The 15,492-nt window shown below is 45.8% G+C and overlaps 1 protein-coding gene across 9 annotated transcripts in view; it reads left to right on the top strand.

Moving 5' to 3' along the window:
• The window catches only part of LOC143349064 (uncharacterized), a 179,375-nt gene that overhangs the window by 159,169 nt on the left and 4,714 nt on the right, over nt 1–15,492 (top strand). For 4 of the 9 annotated variants that reach the window (XM_076779965.1, XM_076779961.1, XM_076779964.1 and 1 more), the window contains exons 41-52: nt 1,134–1,468; nt 1,552–1,780; nt 1,897–2,094; nt 2,207–2,410; nt 4,229–4,392; nt 4,558–7,242; nt 7,879–8,095; nt 8,706–9,440; nt 9,724–9,909; nt 12,869–13,384; nt 14,144–14,241; nt 14,564–14,744. In XM_076779965.1, the coding sequence (XP_076636080.1) occupies nt 1,134–1,468; nt 1,552–1,780; nt 1,897–2,094; nt 2,207–2,410; nt 4,229–4,392; nt 4,558–7,242; nt 7,879–8,095; nt 8,706–9,440; nt 9,724–9,909; nt 12,869–13,384; nt 14,144–14,241; nt 14,564–14,744 (5,748 nt within the window). The other 5 variants (XM_076779969.1, XM_076779966.1, XR_013080862.1 and 2 more) reach the window with 5 other exon arrangements.

Genomic DNA, 15,492 nt, shown 5'->3' with positions numbered 1-15,492 from the left:
AGTCACCAAACTCTAAACTTAAATGAAACTATACTAAGAGGGGAACAAATGACATGGTTAATCAATACACTTAGATACAACTTAATATTCAGCTCTTCCAACTCTGTTTCAACAATACATTACTATTATAGAATGCTAATAAATCCAATCCTCTAAAGTCTGAAGTGACTTTGTAGTCACCAAACTCTAAAATTGAATTAAACTATACTAAAAGGGGGACAGATGACATAGTTAATCAATACATGCACAAACAAGTGAATATTTAGCTCTTGAAACTCTGTTTCAACAGTGCATTGCTATTATAGGTTATAAATCCAATCCTCTAAAGTCTGAAGTGACTTTGTAGTCACCAAACTCTAAACTTAAATGAAACTATACTAAAAGGGAATCAAATGACATGGTTAATCAATACACTTAGATACAACTTAATATTCAGCTCTTCCAACTCTGTTTCAACAATACATTACTATTATAGAATGCTAATAAATCCAATCCTCTAAAGCCTGAAGTGACTTTGTAGTCACCAAACTCTAAAATTGAATTAAACTATACTAAAAGGGGAACAGATGACATAGTTAATGAATACATGCACAAACAAGTGAATATTTAGCTCTTGAAACTCTGTTTCAACAGTGCATTGCTATTATAGGTTATAAATCCAATCCTCTAAAGCCTGAAGTGACTTTGTAGTCACCAAACTCTAAACTTAAATGAAACTATACTAAAAGGGGAACAGATGACATGATTAATCAATACACTTAGATACAACTTAATATTTAGCTCTTCCAACTCTATTTCTCACAGTACATTATTATTATAAGGCTACAAATCCAATCCTCTAAAGCCTGAAGTGACTTTGTAGTCACCAAACTCCAAACTTAAATGAAACTATACTAAAAAAGGAACAGAAGATACAGTTGAACCTAGTGTCATCCTTGCCCACTCACTTCTCCCCTTCGAAACGCCTACGTCGGAACGCTTATAGAAGTCGTTAAATTCTACATAGATATGCCTCGTGTGTACCGTTTGTATTATTACATCCGTGGCTTCCTGGTCACACAGTTATGTCGACTAAAAATTCGAAGGCTGAAGGTAGTCATCGGTCTATTGATAACTCGACTGATCACTGTCAGGTGGCTGGCCAAAGGAGGCAAATAAGCCTGACGAGAGGGTGTTCGAGCTAGTCGAGAGGCCACCCAACGACGAAATGCACGCGGCAAGCAGCAGCGACAAGCAGTTCTGCGCGGAGAAAATGGCCGCCGGGGAGAACGAAATGATGACCAAGATGTCGCAGACCATCACTGAGTCCTCCACCACGCACACGACCACCAAAAAGGAGTACATCTCGTCGATGATGTCCTCGTCCATGTCCAAGTCTGGACAGGAACCCACCAGCGTCTGCGTGAAGACCACCGTCCACAGCACGGAGCAATCCGCGTCGGAAAACGGGGCTCCCCCCGTTGTGCAGGTACAATATTCAAGTCTAATCCAACTGTTCTAGCTATCTATTCAGTGCTCAGTATACTCATGTTGCATCTTATCGTAACACAGTCGTACAAAGTGGAAGAACACGAGAAGATCATACAGGACCAGCCAGGCGAGATTCGACAGGAGAAGACGGTGGTCGTATCCCAGGACGAGGAAGGGATCAAACGGGACGTGAAAGCTGCACAGATACCGAAGCCAACCAGGAAGTCAACGGCGCCAAGATTCGTGTCGCCGATCACAGGCATGATCGTAGACCAGGACAGCGACATCGTCTTCGAAGGAATCATTGACGGTGAGACTGCAAAAAGGGTCAACGAACTCTTGGAATATTTTGCTTTGAAACGTTAGAATAGTCGCTTGTACTCTGGTCAGAGTGACTTTAGCAAATGTTTCGTGTGTCTCTCGTAGGCTACCCTCAGCCTTCGATCAGCTGGTCGAAGAACGGGCAAGAACTGAAGACGAAAGATGGAATGGTTCTAAGTTACGCTCACAATCACGTCCGCCTCGAACTGAAGAACGTTAGCGTGAAGGACGCTGGGAGATACACTTGCACCGCGAGCAACGACGTTGGGTCAGCCAGCAGCACGGCTGATCTTGTTGTCAAAAGTAAAATGGCGCTCCATTTGCTTCTTGAAACCGCCTGACTCGCGAATTCCAACGAGTTAAGCTCGTTTTTTTTGAGTTGAGTAACGTGAAACTATGTTTCAATGAATTGCAGAGACCATATTCCCACCAGTGTTCGGTAGAAGACTCCAGGCCCAAGTTGTGAAGCGGGGAGATCGCGTTAATATGGAAGTGGAAATCACGGGAACCCCGGAACCCACCGTTTCCTGGTTTAAGGACGACATCCCGATCAAGGAACGCCCTCCTGAATTGAGAATTAAGCAACAAGGAAATTGCTACATGCTGATTATCGACAAAGGTATGTTTATATTAGATTGATTGTTAATTATCGACTGGGATATTTTATTACAAACGAGGTAAACAAGTAGACTTTACATCGAATGTATTGTTTTGGCTCATTTGTATGGGGCTCCAGAGTCCCAGTACTATTTTGTCACTCGCGATATTACCAACAGGTTACAAAAATGAGCAAAAGAGGGCGTGAGAAACAGAATTAAATTACAGAAACATTTCTGGCTACTCATATTTTCGGTAAGGAATTTTTTTCTCGAAAATGGTTAGGATTTCGAGGGTATGTCTATTGACCAAAAATGTTTGTAATTCACCTTTGCATCGAAAATAATTTTTCCAGAAGGATTTGAAACTTTTTTTTTCGCTGAAAAGGGGGACTACCCTCTCTTGATTTTTCTTAAACATTCGTTTTTTATTTTTAGTAATTTTGTTCGACGCCCTACAGAAAAGTTGTCTAATACTTTTTTGTAGGTATCCATGAGCTTCACCTTAGAAAAAAATTTGAATGAGATACGTTCACTATTGTGGGAGTTATGGTCGTTTGAATATTGGACCACTTTTATGGGGTTTTTGTCCTTTTACAGGGTTAAGGAACAGCTTTCCGAATATTCTTGGAATTTCTACATATTCTTTACTAAAATACGCGTTAATTGCTTTTTTAAATATTAAAATCGTCCAATCCGTTCAAAAGTTATGATCTTTTAAAGATATACGTGAAATTTCAAGGAAGCCTCACATTAGATTTTTGGTAAAGATTTTTTTTCTCGAAAATGGTTAGGATTTCGAGGGTATGTCTATTGACCAAAAATGTTTGTAATAGACCCTTGCATCGAAAATAATTTTTCCAGGACGATTTGAAACTTTTTTCTCCGCTGAAAAAGGGGACTACCCTTTCTCGATTTTTCTTAAAAATTCGTTTTTTATTTTTAGTAATTTTATTCGACGCCCTACAGAAAAGTTGTCTAATACTTTTTTGTAGGTATCCATGAGCTCTACTTCAGAAATAAATTTCAATCAAATCCATTCACTATTCTACAAGTTATGGTCCTTTGAAAATTGAAGAATTTTTATGGGGTTTTTGTCATTTTACGGGATTAAGGAACAACTTTTCGAATATTTTTATAATTTTATAATATTCTACACTAAAATACGCGACGTTTGGCTTTTTGAACATTAAAATCGTCCAATCCGTTCAAAAGTTATGATCTTTTAAAGATATGCGTGAAATTTCAGGGAAGCCTAACATTAGATTTTTGGTAAAGATTTTTTTTCTCGAAAATGGTTAGGATTTCGAGGGTATGTCTATTGACCAAAAATGATCGTAATTGACCCTTGCATCGAAAATAATTTTTCCAAAACGATTTGAAATTTTTTTTTTCGCTGAAAAAGGGGACTACCCTCTTTCGATTTTTCTTAAAAATTCGTTTTTTATTTTTAGTAATTTTGTTCGACGCCCTACAGAAAAGTTGTCTAATACTTTTTTATAGCTATACATAAGCTTTACCTTAGAAAAAAATTTCAGTCAAATCCATTCACTATTGTACGAGTTATGGTCGTTTGAAAATTGTATTTTTTAATCTCCTCCATAATCGACGAATATTAATGAACAGATTGGAGGATTTTAATGTTTCAAAATGCAAAAAATGAAAGAGAACACAGAAATAGAAAAACTGGTCATTTGACGTAGGTTTACTGTTAAATATTTTGAATATTTTGGTAGGTTCAACTAGACAAAGTTAAGTTTGTCACAGAAATAAGGACGTTTCTCGTTATGTACAGTTCAAATTCGCATTGAAATGCAATAATTATAAAATCTATTGTTCAGCTAACAAGGATCATGCTGGGAAGTACATGGTCCGGGCAACGAACGCTGGCGGGGAAGCCCAAAGCATAGCCGACTTCGCGGTTTTCGAGCCAACGCCGGACACGATGGTCGAGGTTCACAAAACCGTCATTTACGAGAACATGCAGGACAAGAAAATCACTCAGGTGACCATTCTCTCGCCATAATTAACAATTACCACTACACCGAATAACTAAAACTATTTTCAGAACTAGCAGTAATATTAAAAATGCAATTACGCAAAATCGAAGCCTCAAAAGCACACTTTTCGACATAATTTAGCATAAATTTCTGTATTCGTATCCACTTAGTCCGGGGAAAAGAAGGGGGAAGACTCTTCCGTGAAACAGACAAGCGAATCGCTGACGAAAACGATCCGTCCAAGCGCCTCGTCGACGTCTGAGACGATCCGCACGATAGAGAAGATCGGAGAGCCGGAAATGCAGATGTCTCGATCGGAAACGATCTCGTCGACTATGGAGTCCCATCAGACGGAGACTAAATCCGAACAGAAATTCCACATGAAGCTGGAGCACCAGACCCCGTCGGTGCTGGAGCCAAAAAGAGAAGAAAAACCAACAACGAGGGAGGTCGTTGAGCCGAAAGCTACGGTGTTCGAAGAGAAAACAGTGATCGAGAACGAGAACATCGAGACGTCGACGATAGCCAAGAAGGACGCTCTGAGCTTCTTCGAATCGATGACGAAGGAAACGGAGACGGGGCCAAAGCGCCCGAAAGAGATGATCAAACTGGTGGACGACACTGACGGCCACGAAGTGAAGGTCGGCAAGCTGACGAAGAACTACGAACGATCGACCACGTTCCAGGAGGTGAAGAAGCCAGAGCCCAGGCCTCCGGAGCTGCAAACGACCAAGAAGGCTGTTCACGAGATCTTCACGAAACTGGAACAGGGGAGTGGGCCGTCTCGAGGCGTGGACAACAAGTTGTTCGACTTCCCTTACGAGTCCTACAAGCCTGTCGAGACTAAGAAGACAGTAACAGAAGAGACGATCACCTCAGGATCTACATCGTCGATGATGTCGAAGATGGAGAGCTCGGAGGTGGTGTTGGGTGGGTTCAACCTGGTGCCAGAACCGCCTCCGGAGATAGGCTACATGCCAAAGCCTGAGGAGGTGAAAAAAAAACGGCCTGACGTGTCGATCAAAGCGAAGCAGCTCCAGGAGTCCTTCGAGAAGACCCTGTCCCCCATCGACGCGCCGATTGGCGGTGTGAAGATCTTCCCCTCGCCCTCCCCGAGAGTGATCGAGACCCCGAAATTCGCGCCAGCGTTCTCCATGCCACCCCCGCCCTTCCAGCTGGATAAGAAGGAGGTGGTGGAGGAGGTCTGCGTGAAGAAGGACGCGGCAGCGTTCAGGCCAGTCTCTCCTAGCAGGCCCTGGTCCTCTTCCTCAGACGTGGAAACTAGGTCCCACGTGTCCACCGACCTCTCCGAGTACAGGTGCCACTCTGCCGCCTCCAGTCATCAGGAGACCCTGAGGTCTGCCTCGCCCAGACCCTCCGCGGACGCTTTGGCGATGGAGAAGTCCTGGGCGAAGAAGTGCGCCGATTCCAGCAGGAAGTCTTGGCCCCCGCAGGAGGACACCACCGCCAAGTTCAAACACGAGTGGCAGACGCCCCCTGAGGAGTACAAAACCTCCTCCAAAGAGTTCAAACGGGAAGTTGAGGAGTCCCCAGAAGGCAGAATCAAGAAGATCAGCGAGTCGTCGAGCAGTTTGGAGAGACGTTCCTGGAGCACCAAGCAAGAAGCGACGGAGAGGATCGTTACTAGAGCCCCCTCGCCCCCCAAGAGCCAACCCATCATCTACAACGCTGAAACGATCAAGGTGGACCACACGGTGAACAAGATCGAAGAGAAGTCTCTCTACGAGAAGTCGGAAGTGTCGGAGAAGATCGAGCAGTTCAACTCCAAGAGTCGTTGGATGGAGGATTTGAAGGCCCCGAGCTTGGTCAGGAGCGTCGAGACGCCCAAGAGACCAGCGCCGATCGACCAGATTATCCTCGAGCCGGGCCCACCTCCAGAAATCGGTTACATCCCAGCGCCAGTGAGAGAGAAGAAGGTGGAGAAGCACATGGAGGTGAGTTTGGAGCATCACCAACCAGCCAAGATCCCACCAGGCGGTGTCAGAACTATACCTTCGACTCCCAAGAGGGAGGAACCACCCGCGTTGCCGCCGAAAGACGTTAGAATCACTCCACCACCGCTGCCAGCCAAGCAACCAGCTCCTCCAGAACCAGCCACCAAGCCAAAGGTAGCTCCCCCACCCACGCCCACCAAGTTCGTGAAAGGATCCTTCGCCATGGAGAGCGACTACGAGTCGGACATGGACAGTCACATGAAACCGAAGTGGAGACCGTACGAAAGCGACAACGAGGAGCCGCGTTATAGGAGGGTCCAAGCTCCGGTGCCCAAGCAACCGACCAGACCCAAGTCCACCGAGCCAGAGCCTCTTCCCCCCTCGAAATTCGAGGTTCCTCCGGAGTCAGTGATCACCAAGGAGCAAGAGAAATCCATGAAGATCACTACTACCCTGAAGAGGCAAGAGAAGGAGACGAAACAGCAGACGTATCATCAGATCGTTCAGCCTGCGCCCGTGGAATTGAAGCCTGGCTCTCCTCCGATTTACGTTCAGCCTGCCAAGAAGCCAGAGTCCCCGAAGTTCAAGGTGAAAACGTCACAGCAGGAGAGTGGCTACATGGCGGACACCGACGAGCCTTTCCAGCAGAGGAGCTCCGTGTCGTCCGTGCAGAAAAGCTTCGGTAAACACGAGTCCTCCTCGTCCACTACGTCTCACATGGAGTCACGCTCGGAATTCTTCGAAACCAAGAGCTACGGGAGCCATCATCAGCAGGAACAGGCGCAATCGTTGGCGCCATCTGTGACGCCGCCCGCGAAGCAACCGGTTCAACGTAGCTCCTTCGTCGAGAAGAGTTATGCTTCCTCTGGCGCCTCACCATCCAGATTCATGTCCACGAAGGTTCGAGACCGTGTGTCTGCACGCAGACCAGAGTGTTATAGTGTGTTATTTTGACAAGTTTCAGGCATGAATTTACCACGCAAATCCTTTCAGGTGTTCGCACTGGACCGGTGGTGTTAATTCATGTTATTTTTTAACCTACAGTGTGGAAGCTTGTATTTGTTTAAGGTTGAATTTGCTTTAGATAGAATGGTCTTTTTATGTGTCTTAACACCACGTTTTTGTGTATTTTTTAACCCTCGGTTGGTGATACGGTCAGATCAAAATCGACCGCCGGACCGATCGCTCGCGCCAGTTTTTCGTTAATAACTCGAAAACGAGCAGGTTAATTCGCATTTTCGTTTATATGATACCTGTGCAGTTTAACGTTCTCTACCTGATAGGCCAGTTCTTTTTTGTTTTTTTTTATATTGAATTCTGAGAATTTTTTTTTCTCGAAAACGAGCACGACAATCTATGTTTTTAATGGCACCGTTGTGTTCCCCTGCTTTTTCCCCACAGGATAGCGTGTCGAATTTTTAATAAAATAAAGATTATACACGTATCTATGCACCAATCGAGGGTAAATGTTTGTATTTTGATGTCAGTTTAGAGACGAGTGAAGGTAATGTGTCCTAATTTTCGTTCAACTTTCAGGAAACTGTTTATGCCACGGACCAAACGCAAAAGAAATTCGAAACGAAGAAGATCCTGCCGCCCTCTCCGAGCCCTTCGAAATTCGTGAAGGGCGAATTTCGCGAGAGCGACTACGAGAGCGACTACGACGGCAGAATACCGCCACTTTGGAAACCGCGAGGCTACGAAAGCGACGATCAGTCTTTCCGACCCGTGAAACCCCATCTCGCTGGTCCAGGTATTTACGAATACAGACATTTTAGTTCGACTTTGAAATTCGGGAACAAGATCGAAAAGGAGGATCGTCTTAGTCACTTTATCCCTCAAAAAAGAATTGAATATTTGAAAAGTTCTTTTTTTCGACTGATAGTGGAGTCTCTTTTATTCGAAACATCGATGGGTCTTTCATTCTTTGACAACTTTTTTCCAGCTTACGACAAGTAGTCCTCCTGGCAAGCTTTCTTCCCTTCTCGTTGTTTACCTCGCAAGACAAGTTCTCCTCTCCTTCTGCTTCGCTTGCTTCTCTCTTTTCTTCTCGGCCACTCGAAGTACGTACTTGAGTTCCCCCAGCTTTTCTCCGGTTCTTCCCCCCCCTTTGGCCCCGTGGCTAACAACCCCCTTCTTCGTCTTCATCGCTTGCTCTCTGTTCCGCTCGTCACTCTCACGCTGGTTTCACCTTCGTTCAGAATCCACAAAGCCACCTGAAAGCAAAAGCAAAGAAAAACGAGAGCTCTGCGTCGCGTGAAACCGGTTGCCTCGGGGGTGCGTGGTGCGCCACCTGTCCGCTTGCTTGGTCTCGCTGGCCCCTTGATGAGATCGAGGTCACCCGAGGGAACTGTTTTCTATAGGGAAGCCAGCGCCGCCGATGGAAGAGATCTCGACGCGCGGCGCTCAGAGAACAAAGGAGCTCGAGAAGAAGAGCGCGTCGAAACCCAAGACGGTTCTGCTGCCTGGTTCGCCGCCAGAAATGGCGTACGCGCCCCCGCAGCCCCGCCCGACCTATTACGAGGCTCGTTCCGGGCCACCGTACCACAACGCCATCGGCACGGAGACCAAGAAGACTGTCAGGATGGACGAGTCGACGGAGAACAGTCGGAGGATCGTCACCGTTGAGCAAACCAGTCGCGTGATCAAGTTCGCCGACAGCAAGAAGACTGCTGCTGACTTCTCCAGCTTCGATGCTCAAAAGCAAAAGCCCCAGTTCAAGGTGCCCATGCCCAAGAAGTTCGTGCAGGGCCAGTTCAGGGAGTCTGACTACGAGAGCGACATCGACACCAGGATCAGACCGAAGTGGACGCCATCTGACAGCGACAAGGAGGAACCTCGCTACAGGAAGGTCCAGCCGCCGGCTGCCAAGTCGCCCAGGTCGGCCAGCGCGCCTGTCAGGCAGGAACACGTCGTGTCGCCGATGGAGTTCGACACGGGACCGCCAGCGCTGAAGAAACAGACCTCGATGACGCAGCTCAGAGACGCGAGCAGGACGAGAAAGATAGATTCTCGTCAGAGGGACGAAGTGCTCAAGCCAGGCTCGCCGCCAGAGTTCGGATTCGTTTCGAGGAGCGACGTGAGAAAGGCCGCCAATCGTAAGAACCACGTCAATCTCTATCTTTACGTACGCTTATTCGTTGACGCGGGGTGTCGAACTCAATTCGGGAGAGGGACGTTCAATTTACGAGTCACTAGAGCTCATTTCAAGAGTCATTACTGTACCATGTACCATACTTTGCTTGTCTTCTAAACTCTTGGTTACCTTTCATTTAAATTTCATTGTAATTCTCTCTCACACACATACACGTAATTCCCTGGCCTGCTCAACAATTGCTGGCTCTCATCTCCCGTAACACGAACAATCTCAAACATCCGCAGACGTCGCGTCGCGTCACATGACCGACATGACCAGCAGCTTCAAGTCGAAAACCGAGAGATTCGTCAACGACATCCAGTCAGACATGAAGCAGGGCAAGCCGATCCTGAAGCACCCGGTCGACAGTCGAGCCAGCGACGGTGACGAGCCCCGAACTTACAGAGAGGAGTCTCGAGTCTCGGAACACGGTAATCGTTTATCCACTAATTCAGCGTGAACGCCATTATCGACGTATCAATCCCTATCGAGTTACAAGTTCTCTATCGACTTCATTCTGTTGGGGGGACGAGATCATGGCACACTGCCTAACACTAAACGACGCAAGAGGCGCCTAACCCCCTTCACTTAGGTTCTTGATGTTGGGTGGGTCGATCGAGCCAAGAACTTAAACTGTGGAGGGGATTAGGTGGAACGTACCTACTCGTAGGTGTGATGACTTGTTGACTAGGTACCTACGAACTAAATGGGGCAAGATCAAGGGGAGTCTATGTGCCTAATCCCTTCCAGTTGATAGGTTCTTTATTGTTGTTGGGTGGGTTGATCAGCAAGGTAGAGCCAAGAGCTTAAACAGTGGAGGGGATGCCTACTCGTAGGGGTGTACTGTGATGACTTGTTGACTAGGTATCTACGAACTAAATGAGGCAAGATCAGGGGGAGTCTATGTGCCTAATCCCTTCCAGTTGGTAGGTTCTTGATTGTTGTTGGGTGGGTTGATCAGCAAGGTAGAGACAAGAGCTTAAACAGTGGAGGGGATGCCTACTCGTAGGTGTGTACTGTGATGACTTGTTGACTAGGTACCTACGAACTAAATGGGGCAAGATCAAGGGTAGTCCACGCGCCTAATCCCCTCCACTTAGGTTCTTTATTGTTGTTGGGTGGGTCGATCGCCAAGGTAGAGCCAAGAGCTTAAACAGTGGAGGGGATGCCTACTCGTAGGTGTGTACTGTGATGACTTGTTGACTAGGTACCTACGAACTAAATGGGGCAAGATCAAGGGGAGTCTATGTGCCTAATCCCCTCCACTTAGGTTCTTGATTGTTGTTGGGTGATTCGATCGCCAAGGTAGAGCCAAGAACTTAAACTGTGGAGGGGATTAGGTGGAACATACCTACTCATAGATGTGATGACTTGTTGACTAGGTATCTACAAACTAAATGAGGCAAGATCAAGGGGAGTCTATGTGCCTAATCCCTTCCAGTTGGTAGGTTCTTGATTGTTGTTGGGTGGGTTGATCAGCAAGGTAGAGCCAAGAGCTTAAACAGTGGAGGGGATGCCTACTCGTAGGTGTGTACTGTGATGACTTGTTGACTAGGTACCTACGAACTAAATGGGGCAAGATCAGGGGGAGACCATGTGCCTAATCCCCTCCACTTAGGATCTTGATTGTTGTTGGGTGGGTTGATCACAAAGGTAGAGCCAAGAGTTTAAACTGTGGAGGGGATTAGGTGGAACATACCTACTCGTAGGTGTGATGACTTGTTGACTAGGTACCTACGAACTAAATGAGGCAAGATCAGGGGGAGTCTATGTGCCTAATCCCTTCCAGTTGGTAGGTTCTTGATTGTTGTTGGGTGGGTTGATCAGCAAGGTAGAGCCAAGAGCTTAAACAGTGGAGGGGATGCCTACTCGTAGGGGTGTACTGTGATGACTTGTTGACTAGGTACCTACAAACTAAATGGGACAAGATCAGGGGGAGTCTATGTGCGTAATCTCCTCCACTTAGGTTCTTGATTGCTGTTGGGTGAGTCGATCGCCAAGGTAGAGCCAAGAACTTAAACAGTGGAGGGGTTTAGGTGGAACAGACCTACTCGTAGGTGTGATGACTTGTTGACTAGGTATCTACGAACTAAATGGGGCAAGATCAAGGGGAGTCTATGTGCCTAATCCCTTCCAGTTGGTAGGTTCTTGATTGTTGTTGGGTGGGTTGATCAGCAAGGTAGAGCCAAGAGCTTAAACAGTGGAGGGGATGCCTACTCGTAGGTGTGTACTGTGATGACTTGTTGACTAGGTACCTACAAACTAAATGGGGCAAGATCAAGGGTAGTCCACGCGCCTAACCCCCTCCACTTAGGTTCTTTATTGTTGTTGGGTGAGTCGATCACCAAGGTAGAGCCAAGAACTTAAACTGTGGAGGGGTTTAGGTGGAACATACCTACTCATAGGTGTGATGACTTGTTGACTAGGTACCTACGAACTAAATGGGGCAAGATCAAGGGTAGTCCACGCGCCTAATCCCCTCCACTTAGGTTCTTTATTGTTGTTGGGTGGGTCGATCGCCAAGGTAGAGCCAAGAGCTTAAACAGTGGAGGGGATGCCTACTCGTAGGGGTGTACTGTGATGACTTGTTGACTAGGTATCTACAAACTAAATGAGGCAAGATCAAGGGTAGTCCACGCGCCTAATTCCCTCCACTTAGGTTCTTGATTGCTGTTGGGTGGGTCGATCGAGCCAAGAACTTAAACTGTGGAGGGGATGCCTACTCGTAGGGGTGTACTATGTTGTTGATGACTTGTTGACTAGGTATCTACAAACTAAATGGGGCAAGGGGAGAAGGTCTACGCGCCTCATCCCCATCATAAAGACTCTAGCGCCATGTTACATAATACTAGGGTCACCATAACCTCGAGAGATACGTTTTTGTTCTATTTATGGCTAGAATTTTAAGCGTACGGTTAGGCCCAACACTCCTCAGTCTTGGCCCATCCTACTCTGCCTCTATACGCTTTGTTTACGTCCTTCGTTAGGGGATGGGGTTGTAGTTGTGGTCAGCCCAACCAACAACGATAATGTGAGAGCACCATAGCGTAATCACCATAGTGTAATCACCATAGCCATCAAGTCATCTCTCTGTAATGCATCCCCTTTGCTCCTTGCGTCGTTTAGCTTTCAGGCAGTGTTGCAATATCTCGTCTTCCAGTCGTAAACTGACAAATGCAACTAGCAACTTGTGTCAAAACGATCTACGTAGCCTGCCACTGTGCACCTTTTCTAAACAAAGGGGGATCAAATGAAAAGAAAGACAGTACAGACAGTAAAATTAGCATCTTCGTCGAAATGAGGACTAAGAAGGAAGGAATTGAGAGAAGAGGGTAGCACGAACCACTAATTTAACAAAATTGATAACTGTCTACGCAATGGCGGGCACAGGAACGAAGCAAATCGACCCGGACACCGGGCTGATATACTTCAAGTACGACTTCGGGTACGAGTTCGGGATCGTGTTGCCCGGGGAGGGCAAGAAGACCGTGACCAGCGCCAACAGGACCATTCAGGGCCAGAGACGGTCCAGCGACATCGAGGTGCCGATCGTCCACGAGTTCACCACGAGGAAAGAGAACGGTTTCGCGAAGAGGGCCAGCGGCACGACGTCCTCCGGCCGACAGGGGAAGCCAGCGAGCAAGTTCGGCACGTCGAAGACGGTGAAGTGGGAGCCAACGTCGGAGAGCGAGTTCTCGGAGGCGGAGGACATCCGGAACGCGAGGAAAAGGCACACCGACGGCGGGAACGCGATGGTGGCGCCGAGCCTGGTGATACCGTGCTCGCCGTCGCCGTCCAGATGGGACCACACGACGCCCAGTCCGCTTTCCTTGAGTCCAAGCTTACCGAGCCTCTCCCCGAGATACAGTAGCGCCACAGGACCGCCCAGCAACGTCGACTCCGCAGGTACTGGCCTGCTTCTGCCTTCGCTGCACTCAACCTCCGCCACTGCACGCTCTTTCTGAATGATTTTGCTCCAATCGTCGCCTAGGGACCATGGGTCATTCTAGTAGTGGGCCTCCAGAGGCTCCAGGTCACTCCCTACATTACCGACAGTTGATACAATCGCACACAGCAGCGCAGAAACGATTTTTCTCTCGAAATTGCGTAGAATTTCGATCACCAAAAGTAATTTTGCCCAGAAAATTTGAAATTTTTTAATTTTACCGAAAAATTTGATTTTTCTTAAAAATTCGTTTTTCATTTTTAGTCATTCTGTTTGACGCTCTATGCAAAAGTTAAGAGTTAAGATTGAGGCTCTTAGATGTTAGGATATTCAGTCGAGTACTTGCGAGAGAGCGTAGCCCTCTGGCGGCGAGTGTACGAAGCGTCCCCACAGTTTGTTATCCTCACAAATGGAAGTGTCAACTACGTTCTCTAAAAGGAATTTTCTTTTCTGCTAATGAAGTGTGTTTATTTCAGTTTCAGTGTTGCTTCGTTCCTCTCTGTGTTGCCTTGCTCCACTCTGCTAAAAACTGCTTTATTTCTCCTGGAAAGTTCAACGTTCGTCCCATGTTCTTTCTGTTGGGCCTCTGCTTCTTTGAGTTTGGGCTTTCCACCTCCATTCTCCCCCCACTGAATTGCCATTGCTTGTGTTTGCTACGCAATGGCTGTCGATTTATCACTGTCGTTCGATCAAGGGTTAAATCGAGCTGATTATTTTAGGGTCACCGTGGCCAACCACCAATGGAGTGGCCTCGAGCAAGGAAGTGATTCAGCCTTACCTCGAGATACTACCGAAAAAGGCTCCTCTCTTCATCACGGTAATTTATTTTCAGTTAAATATTCTCCTTGGAAATGTTAGGTTGGGGGAAATTCGATCCACCAATTCAGCACCCAAACATTGAGCTTTTGAATCGAGCTTTGTGCAAATGGTTTGAGACTGTTTTGAGGACGATCTTCAGCCCCTAACATGGCGGTCTACTTCGATCATTTTCTTTTTCATTTCTCTTCCCCCAACCTAATATTTAATTATACTGCAATTTACAGTTTATTTATACGTGATATTTTGTAGATTTTTGTTATGTTTTATGGGTAATTTGTATTATTAGAATTTATACTAGAAATTATTAACGCGAATTACAGCCTCTGAGAGATATCGCGGTGGTGAGCGGACAAACAGCAAGATTCGAGTGCATCGTTCAAGCTGAGCCTCAGCCCAACATCCTTTGGTCCAAGGACGGTCGGATCGTCGAGAATTCAACGAGCTACGAAATCCATTATCGAAACGGTGTTTGTCGTCTCACCATTGTGCGAGCCTTTCCAGGTACACACGTACTCAATTCTACTCGAAAACTATTCCTTTCTAAAAGAAAATAGGATAAAACTATCTATATAAGATAGAAAAATAAAAATAAAAAGTAATAGTGTCATTGTACCTTCTTTAACGTTGCAATAGATGCATACAATAGCCAAAATAATAAGTTTGTCTCATTACCATCAGATGGTACTGCAGTTTCCTGATATAACGGTGTACTTTATGCAACATTTTTTAGTTTATTATAATTACACATTTTTTGAATAACTGACGATATAATATAGTTCAGTGTGACTTATAAACTCCTACAATAATAGTGTCATTGTACCTTCTTTAACGTTGCAATAGATGCATACAGTAGCCAAAATAATAATAAGTTTGTCTCATTACCATCAGATGGTACTGCAGTTTCCTGATATAACGGTGTACTTTATGTAACACTTTTTATCTTATTTATTATAATTACACATTTTTTAAATAACTGACGATATAATATAGTTTCGTGTGATTTATAAACTCCTACAATAATAGTGTCATTGTACCTTTTTTAACGTTGCAATAGATGCATACAGTAGCCAAAATAATAATAAGTTTGTCTCATTACCATCAGATGGTACTGCAGTTTCCTGATATAACGATGTACTTTATGCAACATTTTTTATCTTATTTATTATAATTACACATTTTTTGAATAACTGACGATATAATATAGTTTAGTGTGGCTTATAAACTCCTACTAATATTAATTAGAAACTTT

This window comes from Colletes latitarsis, chromosome 12 (assembly GCF_051014445.1).
Source record: "Colletes latitarsis isolate SP2378_abdomen chromosome 12, iyColLati1, whole genome shotgun sequence".
Lineage (NCBI taxonomy): Eukaryota > Metazoa > Arthropoda > Insecta > Hymenoptera > Colletidae > Colletes > Colletes latitarsis.
Note: the sequence above shows the minus strand (reverse complement) of the source record. Positions and strands in the feature narration are given on the sequence as shown.